This window comes from Phyllostomus discolor, chromosome 4, assembly GCF_004126475.2.
Source record: "Phyllostomus discolor isolate MPI-MPIP mPhyDis1 chromosome 4, mPhyDis1.pri.v3, whole genome shotgun sequence".
Classification (NCBI taxonomy): Eukaryota; Metazoa; Chordata; class Mammalia; order Chiroptera; family Phyllostomidae; genus Phyllostomus; species Phyllostomus discolor.
In genome coordinates, this window is record NC_040906.2 from 6,920,088 (window position 1) to 6,935,220 (window position 15,133).

Genomic DNA, 15,133 nt, shown 5'->3' on the forward strand with positions numbered 1-15,133 from the left:
GTCACATTCACATTATTAAATATTCCATATTCTGTTACTTCACCATCTCAAACCTGATGAAATAAATGTGTAAGTTAGCATTCATGGAGGGTCCCTGCTGTGTCTTAAGGTAATGAATTTCTCCATGGTTATATTCAAGGTTTCTCTCTCTTTGCTCTCAGGCAGCCCATCAGGTCGGTGAGGATGAGATAAGCTTGTCCACTCTGGGACGAGTTTATACTATTGATTTTAATTCTATGCAGCAAATCAATGAGGACACGGGAACAGCACGTGCCATTCAGAGAAAACCTAACCCTTTAGCCAATACTAACACTAGTAAGTGCTTTTTGAGTTAAAAGTAGTATTATATTGTCATGTGAATAATATTTGCAATAATAGTTGTTTCACTATCTTTATTAAACTTAAGTATTTAATTTGTTGTTTTTATTGTGGGTTTCACTCGACAGACAAATAAGCCAGTATTTTTTAACCATATTTTCCGTGTGATCTTTTTACTTTTTACATAAGAGATTTGTACTGTCTTGTGCTCTAACCAGAATTGGCCTGTGTAGGTTTTTTTTTTTTTAAAATATGATTCTGTTGTCTCTATTCTACCTTTAAATCCATCCACACCCATCAGATTAGTTTTTCCCAACCTTTTGTTTTATACATTTACACAAAACTCTCTTGTTAACTAATGAAGAACAGTGAGGGTGATTTTTTTTTTTCTCAGATGTCTGACAGTTATTCCTCTCAGGGATTTAGTGCATTACTTTTGAAGCTCTAGCTTAGAGTGCAGGGGTCAGCAAAATTTTTCTGAAAGGGGCCAGATAAATATTTCAAGTTTTGCAGGCTGTATAGTCCATGTATACAACACTGCTGTTGTAGCTCTAAAAGAGTGTATACAGTATATAAACAAATGTTCGTTTTTGTTTCAGTAAAATTTTATTTACCAAAATATGTGGTGGGCCAGATAGGGTTTTTGGATCATTCTTTGCCAACCTCTGGTCTAGAGCTTACTTTTCATCAGTTACCTTTCATCTACACCTTACTCTCCCTCCAAGTAAAATGATAGATCACTTTGCTTTTCCATAGCTGCTAACTAAGTACTTACTGTCCATTTCTTGAACTCCATTTTTTTTCTTACTGGTGGCTTAGCTGGTTAATACTGAAATATCCCCAGTATTTTGTTGAGAATATGTTAATAAAACGATAGGTACAGTGTAGTGGTGCCTTGTTGTATTCAGCTGGTCATAATGGTGAGTGGTTTTCTAGCTGACTAAATTTTGTCTTCATGATCCCTTTGGTATGGTATCTTCATAGATCTCAGTTGATCACATTAGATAGGTTGATTTGTTTTATAATCAAATATATTTCAGCATTTCAAAAAGTTACATTGGGTTGAATGCTGTATGTTGTTTGTTTCTGAAATCTGTAACTTTGGTATCATACATGTTTTATAACAGGTGGATACTCAGAGTTAAAGAAGGATGATGCTCGAGCACAGCTTATGAAAGAGGATCCGGAACTGGCTAAGTCTTTTATTAAGACATTATTTGGTGTTCTTTATGAAGTGTATAGTTCCTCAGCAGGACCTGCGGTCAGACATAAGTGCCTTAGAGCAATTCTTAGGATAATTTATTTTGCTGATGCTGAACTTCTGAAGGATGTCCTGAAGAATCATGCTGTTTCAAGGTATGTTCATAAAAATACTGTAAACATTTTAGAAATTCATGTGTCTGCAAGTAATTTCACAAATCTTAATAGAAAATAATGTATAGAACAGTTTATTTGGAGTATCTTGAGCCCCTCTTGTCTTTTTATACATACACTTTTGATAAATGATAAAAACAAAAGTTGAGCTTTTAAGAAATGTTTTGGCTGGTGGGAGGGGTGGTGCAGGGCAGAGGGGAATAAAGGGGAGAAAGAAATGGGACAACTGTAATAGCATAATCAATAAAAAGAAAAGTTTTTATATTAGTAGACTAGTTTCACTATTAAAATACTTTGTTCTCCGATTTAAAGTAGTCTGACCAAAATGATTAATCAGATTGAGACGGATGTTTTATGTACAAATGCTTTCTTTTTTTAGTCACATTGCTTCCATGCTATCAAGCCAAGACCTGAAGATAGTAGTTGGAGCCCTTCAGATGGCAGAAATCTTAATGCAGAAGTTACCGGATATTTTTAGTGTTTACTTCAGAAGAGAAGGTAATGTCATTTATGATTAATCTTTTAGTCGAACTAGTATTTCCATAGAAGTATAGTCTTAACAACAGTTATACTATTACTTTTTATATAAGTTATTTGCAGGGTTATAGCTCAAGTATTGTATGTATAGTGTATCTTTTATAAATCTTTTAATACTGTTGTGTGAGATTTGCTGTCAGTTGATGAACACTAGTAAGTTTCAGTGATTTAAATGTTTATGGACCAGAAGCAATCGTTGACTTTTTCTTTTTTAAAAAAAGATATTTAATTAATTAATTAATAGAGAAGGGGAGGGAGAGAAACATCAGTGTGTGGGTGCCTCTCGTGCACCCCCAGCTGGAGACCTGGCCTGCAACTCAGGCATGTGTCCTGACTGGGAATCAAACCACTGACCCTTTGGTTCACAGGCTGGTGCTCAATCCACTGAGCCACACCAACCAGGGCTGACTTGACTTTTTCAATTAATAATTTACAGCTGCGGGGAAAGATTCCTTGAGGTCATTTTCTTTTTCAGTTAATCCTATTAGATCAGAACAATTGTAAAGATTATTTTATACTTCATTGTGTAGATTATGGAATATTTTAAGGCTTGGGATCTTCGGAATGCAATTAGTCCAGCCCTCTAATTTGAGGAATTTGAATGTTGAAATCAGCCCAGGAGACGTAATTTTCCCTTCTCTTCATTGAAGGCCTCAAAGATGAAGCTGTATCAGTCATTCAGGTGTTTTATTCGTTTCAAACCTGCCAGGGTTCTAAAACTTTTTTCTAATCAGTAGAATCTTTTGATGGCTCTTTTGGTCTTTTAGGGTACTTTGGTGTTGTGAGGATATAGGAAATAATGGTGTTTTTACTTCAAGTAATCTTTAGCTTTGTCTTCCATCTTACGTTCAGTTTTAGTTCTTTCTGCATATGGTGTGTTTTCCATTTTTTGACCACCTTTTCTTATGCTGGATTCACATTTCTTTACCTCTTGAGAATGCAATAGACATGGTACTGTAATAGCGTTGAATCATAAGGGAAGAGGTTTTCACTGTTTGTTGCCAGTTCTGTTCAAATAACAATGGGTTTTCAAAACAGTCCAGCACCACATACTTACATGAAATAGAAGGCGGGCTCTCTTCACTTCCCAGACATAACAACTGTGGTTAACATTAGGTGTATATACACATAGACATTTTCTGTGCTCACATAAACGTTTGACATGTGTTTTTGTTTTTAGCCTTAGTGTACCCTTTTTTGAATTCTGTATTGTGTTTTGGTATTGTTACTTTGTTATTTATTTTCAGTTCCGTCTTTCTGATTTGGAAGCATGTCAGAATCAGTCTTTTTTCCAGATTGATTTTGTTTTTACTTTTTCTTTCTTTTTCCTTTTTAAAATATATTTTATTGATTCAGCTATTACAGTTGTCCCTTTTTGTTCTCCCTTTTATTCCCCTCCACCCTGTACTCCCCACCCCCACCATCATTCCCCACCTTAGTTCATGTCCACGGGTCATACGTATGAGTTCTTTAGCTTCTCCATTTCCCACACTATTCTTAACCTCCCCCTGTCTATTTTGTACCTACCATTTATGTTTCTTATTCCCTGTACCTTTTTCCCCATTCTCTGCCTTCCCCCTTCCTCCCTGCTGATACCCCTGCCTGTGCTCTCCATTTCTGCGAATCTGTTCCTGTTCTACTTGTTGTTTAGTTCATTTTTGTTTTGTTCTTTTTTTTTTTTTAGGTTCGGTTGTCAAGAATTGTGAGTTTGTTATTTTACTGTTCATGTTTTTTATCTTTTTTTTTTTCTTAAATAAGTCCCTTTAACACTTCATATAATAAGGGCTTGGTGATGATGAACTCCTTTAACTTGACCTTACCTGGGAAGCACTTTATCTGTCCTTCCATTCTAAATGAGAGTTTTGCTGGATAGAGTAATCTTAGATATAGGTCCTTGCCTTTCGTGACCTTGAATTCTTCTTTCCAGCCATCCTGCCTGCAAGGTTTCTTTTGAGAAATCAGCTGATAGTCTTATGGCAGCTCCTTTGTAGGTAACTGTTTCCTTTTCTCTTGCTGCTTAATCTTGGGTAATTTAATTATGATGTGCCTTGGTGTGTGCTTCCTTGGGTCCAGCTTGTTTGGGACTCTGAGCTTCCTGGACTTCCTGGGAGCTTCTCTTTCCTTTGCCAGATTGGAGAAGTTCTTCATTATGTTTTCAAGTAAGTTTTCAATTACTTCCTCTTCTCCTTCTGGCACCCCTTTGATTCAGACATTGGACTATTTAAAGTTGTCCCAGAGGTTCCTAAGCATGTCCTCATTTTTTTAAATTCTTGTTTCTTCCTTCTGTTCTGGTTGAATGTTCATTTCTTTCTTCTAGGCCAAACTGTTGATTTGGGTCCTGGCTTCCTTCCCATCACTGTTAGTTCCCTGTGCATTTTCCGTTATTTCACTTTTCATAGCCTTTACTTTTTCCTCTATTTTGCCAACCATATTTCACCATTTCTGTGAGCATCCTGATTACCAGTGTTTTGAACTCTGCATCTGAAATGTTGGCTATCTCTTCATTACTTAGTTGTATTTTTTCTGTAGCTTTGATCTGTTCTTTCATTTGGGCCATATTTCTTTCTCTCTGCACAGCTGTTACATTGTAAGGGGCAGAACCTTAAGTATTCACCAGGGCGGGACAACCCTTGTTGCTTTGCTGTATGTAGGGTGGGGGGACCAAGAAGGGACAGTTCCACTTGCTCAATTCTCTGCTGGTTTTCGGTCACTTTCCCCACTACCCACAAGCAAATTAGGCCCTTCTGCTGCTGATTCCTGAGTGGGTGGTTTTGTGTACGTTCCAAGACCCTGTGGGTCTCTCCAACTAACTCTCCTGTGAGGCTGGGAGTTTTCTTTGGCCACCTCAACTCCCACAGGATTTTTCATTCAGAGGTCTTCCTCGCTCCCCAGTTGTTCCTTCTGGTTTATCCAGACACAAACCTGGGACTGCCTGCTCCGCCACCTGCCACGCCCAGTCCGCCAGCAGTCACCTTGCTAGCCCCTGATCCTCCGGCATGGCCTTGCTGCATGTCCTCTGTGCCCAGCTGCCCATCTCTACCCCTCCTACCAGTCTGGAAGGATGCTGCTGCTTTAACTCCTTGATTGTCGGACTTCTGTACAGTTCGGTTTTCTAGCAGTTCTGGTTATTTTTTTGTTTTTAAATTTGTTGTCCTTTTTTGGTTGTGCAAGGAGGCAAAGTGTGTGTACCTACACCTCCATTTTGGCCATATACCTGGTTTTACTTTTTGACAGAATCATTTGTGCCATCATGTTGAAGCTTCTTCCCTGATAGCATTTACATTATGAAGTATGTGGAGGAATCTTGATTAGTTTCTAATGCTGAGTGTCTGGCTATGTCTACTGTTCTTTGAGGTTTCACTTACATTGTCATTTATTTCTGAAGACCTTACTTTGCTTCTGTTAGGTCCTTCTGTTCTCAATGTTCTGTAGCACTGTATTTTTCCAGTCATGAGAAATTCACTATTTGTATTATCTTAAAAGTTGTGCCTTTCCCACTAGTCAGTTAGTGCCCCGAGTTCATTTTTTTGTGTCCATTGGTTGTACCCTTAGTACCTAGCACACAGCCAAGCATGTGATTGCCACAAATATTGCAGAATGATGGCCTAAAGTTTGAAATAATTTGGATGTCTTTTTTAAAGAATCTAATGGAAACTCTACTCTTCCCCAGAAAAATGTGAATGTGTGAACATTCACTTAGACGCATTCACAACCACATCGTTGCATACAATTAGATAGTTTTTGGACCATCCCTGAAGTATAGTACTTTCTTGCATGATCCTAGCCTTGATATTAACCCCTGCCTTCTAAGTTACTGTTTAGCTCTCCTATACAATTCCAAGGGTGTGAAAATAACTACCCTTCCATAGCTGGTGCTTTTTTTTTGTTTGTTTTTTTTTTTTGGGGGGGGGGTCATCATTGTTACTGAGATATTGTCCCATTGTAGCATTTGGATTTAACTAGTAGTTTTAGTTCTTTTTTCCTCTTCTGATCAGGCCCCACAGTGCACAGTGGTTTGGTAACTGATTATTGTTTTTATAATGGGCATTTTGTATTTCTAGTAGTACTTCACTTGTGACCCTACTAAATTTCTTATGGTTTGGTTTTGAATATTAGGAGATATTCGATATAAATATCTGTTAAATTTCTAATTTACCTGATACTTTTTTAACTGGTCAAGTTGCAAATCCTGGCACCTAAAATTTTTTCCCTTTTCCCAGATACTGTCTATTCATTCCCTATAAATTAGTTAGTGTTAAGAGATTTAATAATGGTGGGGAGGTAGAATCCTGATTAAGACTGACTCGCTTTAATCCCTATTACTATATAGGTGTAATGCATCAAGTAAAACACCTCGCAGAATCGGAGTCTTTGTTGACAAGCCCACCAAAGGCGTGTACGAATGGGTCAGGATCCTTGGGGTCCACGACGTCAGTGAGCAGTGGAACAGCCACGGCTGCCACGAATGCTGCAGCTGACTTGGGGTCCCCCAGCTTGCAGCACAGCAGAGATGATTCTTTAGATCTGAGCCCTCAAGGGTAAGTGGGAGCTGCGTGGTGACTGCTGTGCTCTTTGCCTTTGACTCTGCCTGCCCTGGTGATTGAGGCTCAACACAGGGAATAAAATATTAGAGTGCACGTTTTACGTTTTTTCGTGTGTATTTTGTTAGATGTTTAATGGGAATGGGAAGAAAAGTGAACACTTGTTGCAAACCTGTTGTATTGAGCCATGTTTGGGAACCACAGGAGATAATGTGGTCCATTTCCATTGATACACAAAGGAACTAAGGCTCAGAGAAGTTAAATGACTTGTGCGGTGTCGCACAACTATTTCACAGATGTGGAATTGAGTGCTCATTTCTGATTCCATTATCTTGAATTACTTACTGTGTTACATATTGCATACATACCAGCTTTGAGACATCCAGATACTGATGTGCTGAACATACTAAAAAATTAGAAGTTTTAGAATATAAAGGGGAAAACCCCTAATTTCCCATCTATCTTTCATTGGCAAACTAAGAACTTTGCTCTTAATAAGGGATAATGGGAGTTCTTAATTAAAGAGAATTTTCTGTTTCCACCTCTTTATCTGTTTTTAATCTTTTTTTTTTGTACTGTGCTACTGAGAACATTACCAAATCCTCATTGGTTTTCATTTTATGTAGAAATGAATCACACTGTGAAAGTGTTTTTGTTTCTTTGATGTTAGAAACTTAGTATAATTGCTGTATGAATGGTACATGATGAACCTAAGTTCTGAAATTCATACTATTCAGGGTACAATAGTCCTTTTTAATCCTTTTAAGCTGAAAAGTGGATCTTGCTAAAATACATAAGTGGGGTCTAAAAATTTAATCTTTCAAACTGCAGGGTAACATTGTCCTGTGAATCAGACTGCTTTGGGTGCCACCTGGTGGTAGTTGTCTACCTTACCTTAAATATATATAAATTATGGCAATTCTGGGACCTGGGGCACAGACTGGGACTTCTGACATAGTTGCTGATACTTTGGGAAGCTGCTGAGTTTACGTGGTACCCGTGTTATAGGCCCAGTTGAAAGAGCTTGGACCTGGAGAATACTGGGGACCCTCCATCTTCCCTCTTCTCAAGTTGTAATTGTCTTCCATTCTCCCTCTCAGCCTTGCCTGCCCCTCTACTTCCCTCCCAGCCCCATTCCCTCCCTTTAGCTGCTGTAGTAAACCTTAAGTTGTGCAGGGTTTTACCATTTAGTGCAGGCATAGTACCTGTAATATCATAGGTATTTGGTGAAATGCAATACATTTTAGACAAATGAAGTATTTTTTTTTAAATCCTGATCTTTTTTTATGTTTTGTTAATTGTTTTTTAGAGAGGGAAGGGAGGGAGAAAGAGGGAGAGAGAAACATCAATGTGCGGTTGCTGGGGGCCGTGGCCTGCAACCCAGGCATGTGCCCTGACTGGGAATTGAACCTGCAATGCTTTGGTTCACAGCCCACGCTCAATCCACTGAGCTACGCCAGCCAGGGCTATCTTTTTACTATATTCTAATTCAAAATATGTTATTTGCATTCTTGATAGATTTGTTTATAGGTAATTTTGTTATTTTTTTTAAATTCCTAATATATTTGTAAATGCATTCATTTAGAATGTTATTTTCATTGCACATCGTGAAATCACTTTGGGTAATATTGGAAAATATTTTGATAATAACACTCAGTGTCACATACTTGTCATTTAGGTTAGGGAAGATACACGGTACTCAGATTTAACATTTTTCTAGTTTGTGATTGCATAGTTCTTTTTAGTACTAATTCTTCACATTGTATACTTGTTTTATGTACTTTTTCTTTATGTACTACATTTTAATACAGAATTAATTGGATATTCTATTTGATTTTATTTTTAGTAGTTTAGTCATACAGCTATCTATTTTCTGAACTAATCATTTTCTGGGTCTGTATACCTCTAGAACATGACAGGTGCAGTTGGCATTAAATAATCATAAATGAAAGATAACCTGTTATGGCAATTTTTATAACTCCGTGTTTCTGCCATTTTAGCTTGCTTTTCAATGAGTGATGATAGTAAATTGTGGTAATTGCTAAACTTGTCCCATATTTTCCCATGTGATAGTCGATTAAGTGATGTTCTAAAGAGAAAACGACTGCCAAAACGAGGGCCAAGAAGGCCAAAGTATTCACCTCCAAGAGATGATGACAAAGTAGACAATCAAGGTAATTTCTTGGGTAGGGAGGTAAAGGGGAAATAATAGCAGTTAAAAATAACTACTTCGTTGAAACTGCTGATAGTTTGAAGTCTCCTGAATATCCAGTTCTTTTGGCTAGTTAATGGGAATCTTACAATTCAGTTGGTTTTTATCAATTATTCTAAAGTGATTTAACTGTCATTCTCTCTTTTCATAGCTAAAAGCCCCACTACTACTCAGTCACCTAAATCTTCTTTCCTGGCAAGCTTGAATCCAAAAACCTGGGGAAGGTTAAGTGCACAGTCCAACAGCAGCATTGAACCAACACGAACTGCGGGAGTTAGTGGCCTTGCCAGGGCTGCCTCAAAGGACACCATATCCAATAATAGGTGAAGTGGGGAAGATCTGTCTGTATTCTATCCTTAGATTAGAAGATACTGCATTTATTGTATGGAGATAAAACTCAGACATAGACCTCTGTAGTGTATGCTCAGAGTAGCAAAGTTCAAGGATGTAATAGATTCTGGATTTTTTTTAAATCCTCACCCAAGTATGTTTTCATTGATTTTTAGAGAGAAAGGGAAAAAACGATGTGAGAAACATTGATCAGTTGTTTCTTATAACGCCCCAACAAGGGATCTAACCTACAATCTTTTTAGTGTACAGAATGAATCTCCAACCAACTGAGCCATCTACCCAGGACAAATTCTCAAAATTTAAACCCTGTGTCTGGGCTTGTCTAGAGTTCCAGTCTTAATATCTTAAAACTCCTTTTGACATCTAGCTACTGGAAGTCATATATGTTCAAACCCAAACAAATTACATTCCCCATAGACACTATTTCTCAGTTATGTTCTAGATATGGAAAACAGACATTTTCACACTTGCACACATACACACCCTTTTGTGATACCATTCCTCTCCCCTTTACAATGGAACTTACGGATTTTAGAGTAGAGACTTTTTTTTTTTTTTTAGGAACTTAAGAAAACTACTAGCTAACCTGTTTTATATCAATTTATAGCTTTTAAGAATTATTTCTCAAAAGTCGTTGAGATATGTTTTTTGGCTCTGGATATAGCATGCCAACAAAGATTACTTCATCTGTAATAGGATAAGGAAGTTAAAAATACCAAATGTCATTGGGTGGGGGGGAGGCTTTTTTTGTTTGGTTGGTTGGTTGCTGGGTTTTCTGAATTTCAGTAAATAAAAACAGCAAATATATTTCTGAAGCTATCTGTGTTTGTATTTTAGATAGCCAGGTCTAGGTTGTAGTTAATCATGCACGTAACAGGTACTTGTTTCTGGTCTGTAGTTCTTACTTTCAGCTCTCCAGGGAGCACAAGTAAAGGATAGTGCTGATATGTCTGTACCTTAGAAACCAGTCATTTAAAATCACCTTTAGCTGAATGCCCAGGAAACTGCTTCTTTGTAAAGTACCAAGAAGTTAGAACTTTCGTTTACCTTTCATGCAGTGACCTGAGATGTGTTTTAAGCACATATGCATTTCTCTAGGTACATCTTAGCCCGTTTTCAAACTGAAACTTAATTTGGTTAATTTTGAATCAGAATTTATTAGTGTAGAAACATTGGCCCAAAAAGATTTTATATGTAGCAGTTATTTGCCTTTGATAAGAAGTTATAACTGAAATCCTTTCTATTTACACTGAGATTTTAATATCTGCTTTTTCTTTTTTGCAGAGAAAAAATTAAAGGTTGGATTAAGGAGCAGGCACATAAATTTGTTGAGCGTTACTTCAGTTCTGAGAACATGGATGGAAGCAACCCCGCACTGAATGTCCTTCAGAGACTTTGTGCTGCAACTGAACAACTCAACCTCCAGGTACCACATCCAGTGCATCTTTCTGGCCCTTTTCAAGTATCTTCTGGCACTCTCCATCTTGCTGGATGCAGCCTTCTACAGATTTAACCCTTATAGGTAGATTTTTTAGCCAGGTTATATGATTTTAGCGCTGACATTTCTTTAACTTGTCCCTTGACTTTCGTGCTTCATTATTTCATTATGTAATGTACTAGAAATCTCACCTTTGACTTTCTTCCCTTAACATTCCATATTTCTTAACAAATGAAAAGACTTCAGAAATGTCTCTCAGGCACACCCTGAAGTCCTCTTTAGCTACAGGTATTAGAGGTGATAGGACCTTCCTTAAGCCTTCTTTACCTGGGTTCTAATAGTAGTTGGGTAGGAGAGGATGGAGGCTTATTAAGCCTTTTACATTTCATCTGATTCTTCATCTTTTTACACTTTTGATGTACTTTGAGCAATTTGAGTAGTATGTTTTTCAAGTAATTGTCCAGTTCATTTAGATTTTAAATGTATTAATTTGAAGCTGTATCTTGTATTCTTTTGTCTTTTCATTCTGATACTATAACTCTTTATTTCTTCAAATTGTGAAGATTTTTCTTTATGTTAGTATGAACACAGGTTTTTTTGTTATGAAATACTTAACATTTTGTGAATGTGTGTTTAAGATTGTATTTTCCAGGGATCTACCAAGAATACACTATGCCCCTCCCTTTGTAAAAAATGTATTGCAAATGCATTCAGTGTCATTTGGTGGAATGTAAATTGTGCATTCAGTAAGGGCTGTTGAAATTAATATAAAAATGCTGTTCCTAACCCTTCAGGTGGATGGTGGAGCTGAGTGCCTTGTAGAAATCCGTAGCATAGTCTCAGAGTCAGATGTTTCATCATTTGAAATCCAACATAGTGGATTTGTGAAGCAGCTGTTGCTGTATTTGACTTCTAAAAGTGAAAAGGATGCTGTGACCAGAGATATCAGACTGAAGAGATTTCTTCATGTATTTTTTTCTTCTCCAGTAAGTTACATAATAATACTTGTGTGTATTTTTATAAGAATTATTCACTAATGTGTAGCTTTTTATCCCAGTAGTAATTTCCAGTAAGTTTTGGTGAAGATACTGAGTCAAGTTTCTAGCTTGCTTATACACAGTTGGATTCCTTGGCCTTCTTTATATAAAGTAAACAGTAAAACAAAAATGGCAATTTAATGACTCCAATGCCCAAGTTTCTGTGGTCAGTGTGTCCTGAGTCTTTGTTTTTTCTTCAAGACAACCGTGTGTGTATGTGTGTGTGTGTGTGTGTGTGTGTGAGAGAGAGAAGACAGTAGACATAGTGTAGCTATAGCCATTAAAATAGAATGGACACACATATTTTCACCTTGTATGAAAACATAGCAGATGATTCTTGACTTAGAATGGGGTTACATTCCAATAAAAATGGGGTTACATTTTAAGTTGAAAATCTCTTGAGTCAAAAATGAAAATCTCTTGAGTCATACTAGCCCTGACTAGTGTGGCTCAGTGGATCGAGTGCTGGCCTGGGAACCAAAGGGTAACTGGCTCAATTCCCAGTCAGAGCACATGCCTGGGTTGTGGGCCAAGGGGGTGCTCAAGAGGCAACCACACATTGATGTTTCTCTTCCTCTCTTTCTCCCCTCTCTCTAAAAATAAATAAATAAAAATCTTAAAAAAAAACCCCTTATTTAACACATCATAGCTTCACCTATTAAACATCATAGCTGGGCCTAGCCTACCTTAAATGTGTTCAGAACACAATATCCCCAAAACACTGGCAATATAGTACACTGTACCAGATACAGTGTTGACCCCTGTGATGGAGCTATGAGCCACGGTGGTTGTCACTGCCCAGTATCATGAGAGAGAATACCACCTGTTGCTACTCTGGGAAAAGATCAAAATTCAAAGCATGGTTTCTACTGAATGCGTATCACTCTTGCACCATTGTAAAGTTCAAAAAATGTTAAGTCAAACCAAACCATCTTAATTTGGGGACCATCTGTACTAACAATTCCATTCAAAAGTACTTAATCGCATTTACAGTGTGGATTACAAGGCCTGAATTCAGAGTAGTTCCGCTTTCTTTACCTTTAGTAACTGTGAAAGCAGGAGAATAACTATTCTTAGACACTTGATTTTACACTACATGGAGACGAGCCACCTCAAGGGAATCGCTCCCTGGCTCATCTGTGCAGTAGGGCCAAGGATAACTCACCTGTATGTTAGTGAAAGTACTTCACCATTGCTTCCCAGGGTTTGTGGACATTTGAGTATTGCTTATATTATTTTAATTTGTTGGGCTACCCAGATCACAGTTACTTATTAGAGAGGCATTAGATGTGTAGCAATATTGGATATGGTAGTCTCTTATACTTAAGATTATATATGCGTCATCTTTTACCTGAAACTCCTTGGAGCTTTATGGATTTCGCAAGTTTTCAACATAATACATAAACCATATATTACCTGATATCCTCAGTAGGTTCTAAATATCACTCCACACACATTGAACATTTTTGCAATAAAATGTACAGATATTTCTACTAAATAAAGGTAAATAAAAATTACATGGCCTCATGTCTGTCTGAGTCAGGTTTTGCCACCGAATGAGCTATGTTTTTGAGCCCTTGGACTTAGAAATAAGGGATTATTGACCTGTACAAGGGAGTGTCTTTATTGAAACAATATATTTGGAAACATTGTTCCAATGAATTCATCAAAAAAGATAAAAGAGAATAGATAATTTCCTCTTGTAAAACTGCCTATTAAAATTTCTTGTTGAGGAGTGTTTCATTTTCAAGAGGGCTTGTTTAACCTATTGGTTTATTTATAACTTTAGCTTCCTGGAGAAGAGCCCATTGGAAGAGTGGAACCAGTGGGCAATGCACCTTTGTTGGCATTAGTTCACAAGATGAACAACTGCCTCAGCCAGATGGAACAGTTTCCGGTCAAAGTGCATGACTTCCCCAGCGGAAATGGGACAGGAGGCAGGTAAGGATCATTGCCTGAGTTTGCTCTTGCCCTTGGACTGCGCTTTTAATTAATCTTGTTGCGCTCAAGTGGCAAAAGAGGTCTGGTAACATCCCCACCTACCTGAAAAACCTTTATAATGACTGAAGAAATCCAGTGACACTTGGCAACTTGTAATATTTTCCTTGAATTGACATACTTTAATTTATAAAGCTTTTCTTCAAGAATTTTGTGGGTATGGAAAATGAAAAATGTACATTCTGTGCAGTAACGGGATTTCATGTGTATGCAAGTGCTTGTAACTCGTTTGGGGTTTCAACAAGAGTTTATTTTGAAGTTTTGCTGTTTTATAAAACTTTCTATTTTTTCAACAGTAACAGTAGTTTTATAGGACTTGTGAGGCGTTAATAGAGCAAATTTATTGTAAGAGTTAATTGTTGTGTTTTATATAAAGTTGTAACTTTGTAGAATATTTTGACTAGAGGCCTGGAAAATAAGAAGTTACGGTAGTTTTTAAAATTAGTTTGGTTTGAAAATACACAATCTGGTGTGTTTTTTAAACATTCAAAATTTTGGTTGAATTAATACATACAAATCATTGAGTAGATAAAGTGATCAGTGTGGACTAGGTTTTTTTCTACTTTGAAATTTAATGTAGACTGTGGTATTCAATTTTGATCATTATATTGTACTGGAGTATTTTATAAAATAAGGGGACATAACTCAGTTATGCTGACAAAACTAAGAAGCTATTAATTTTGATCCAAATTTATATTAATAGGAATGTTTACGTATGTATATATCAATATAATGGAATATTCTTTCCTACACCCCTATTTACATGTTTTATGGAGCGTTGCAGAGAACCATATGTTAAGCTTGTCTGTGTCTTACTCTTGTCAGCACTGCTCTGAAATGGGCAGTTAAATATCCTACTAGATTTAGATCAGTGTAGCTATTAATCTGCTTTATTCAAAAGAACATAGCAAAGTTTATAACCTAAAACTTATAATTTGTGTACCAATAATAATTTTTAAAGTAATATTATAATAGAGATTATTTTATTATTTTGCAGTAACTTTTACTAAATTGAATTGCTGGGAAGTGCTTACTTTGTGTCTTAAGAAAAATAGAGTTTGTATTATCTTGCTTTTATTTGAATTTATGTTGATTTTAAAAATAGTAGAATAACTTTTTTTCACAAATTATCTTGAGCTTTTCTCTTAACAGAGGATCACAGGCTTTAAAATTTTTCAACACACACCAGTTAAAATGCCAGTTACAGAGACATCCAGACTGTGCAAATGTGAAGCAGTGGAAGGGTGGACCTGTCAAGATTGACCCCTTGGCTTTGGTGCAAGCTATCGAGAGATACCTTGTAGTTAGAGGTACTCGTCATCATCTG

The 15,133-nt window shown here is 36.9% G+C and overlaps 1 protein-coding gene across 26 annotated transcripts in view; it reads left to right on the forward strand.

Moving 5' to 3' along the window:
* TRIP12 (thyroid hormone receptor interactor 12) overlaps positions 1–15,133 on the forward strand; it is a 144,359-nt gene that overhangs the window by 100,922 nt on the left and 28,304 nt on the right. For 14 of the 26 annotated variants that reach the window (XM_036022737.1, XM_028508440.2, XM_036022734.1 and 11 more), the window contains 10 exons: positions 162–315; positions 1,446–1,674; positions 2,072–2,190; positions 6,560–6,767; positions 8,844–8,944; positions 9,134–9,305; positions 10,618–10,759; positions 11,566–11,757; positions 13,598–13,749; positions 14,944–15,116. In XM_036022737.1, coding sequence (XP_035878630.1) covers positions 162–315; positions 1,446–1,674; positions 2,072–2,190; positions 6,560–6,767; positions 8,844–8,944; positions 9,134–9,305; positions 10,618–10,759; positions 11,566–11,757; positions 13,598–13,749; positions 14,944–15,116 — 1,642 coding nt within the window. The remainder of the gene's footprint in view (positions 1–161; positions 316–1,445; positions 1,675–2,071; positions 2,191–6,559; positions 6,768–8,843; positions 8,945–9,133; positions 9,306–10,617; positions 10,760–11,565; positions 11,758–13,597; positions 13,750–14,943; positions 15,117–15,133) is intronic. The other 12 variants (XM_036022744.1, XM_036022738.1, XM_028508442.2 and 9 more) reach the window with 3 other exon arrangements.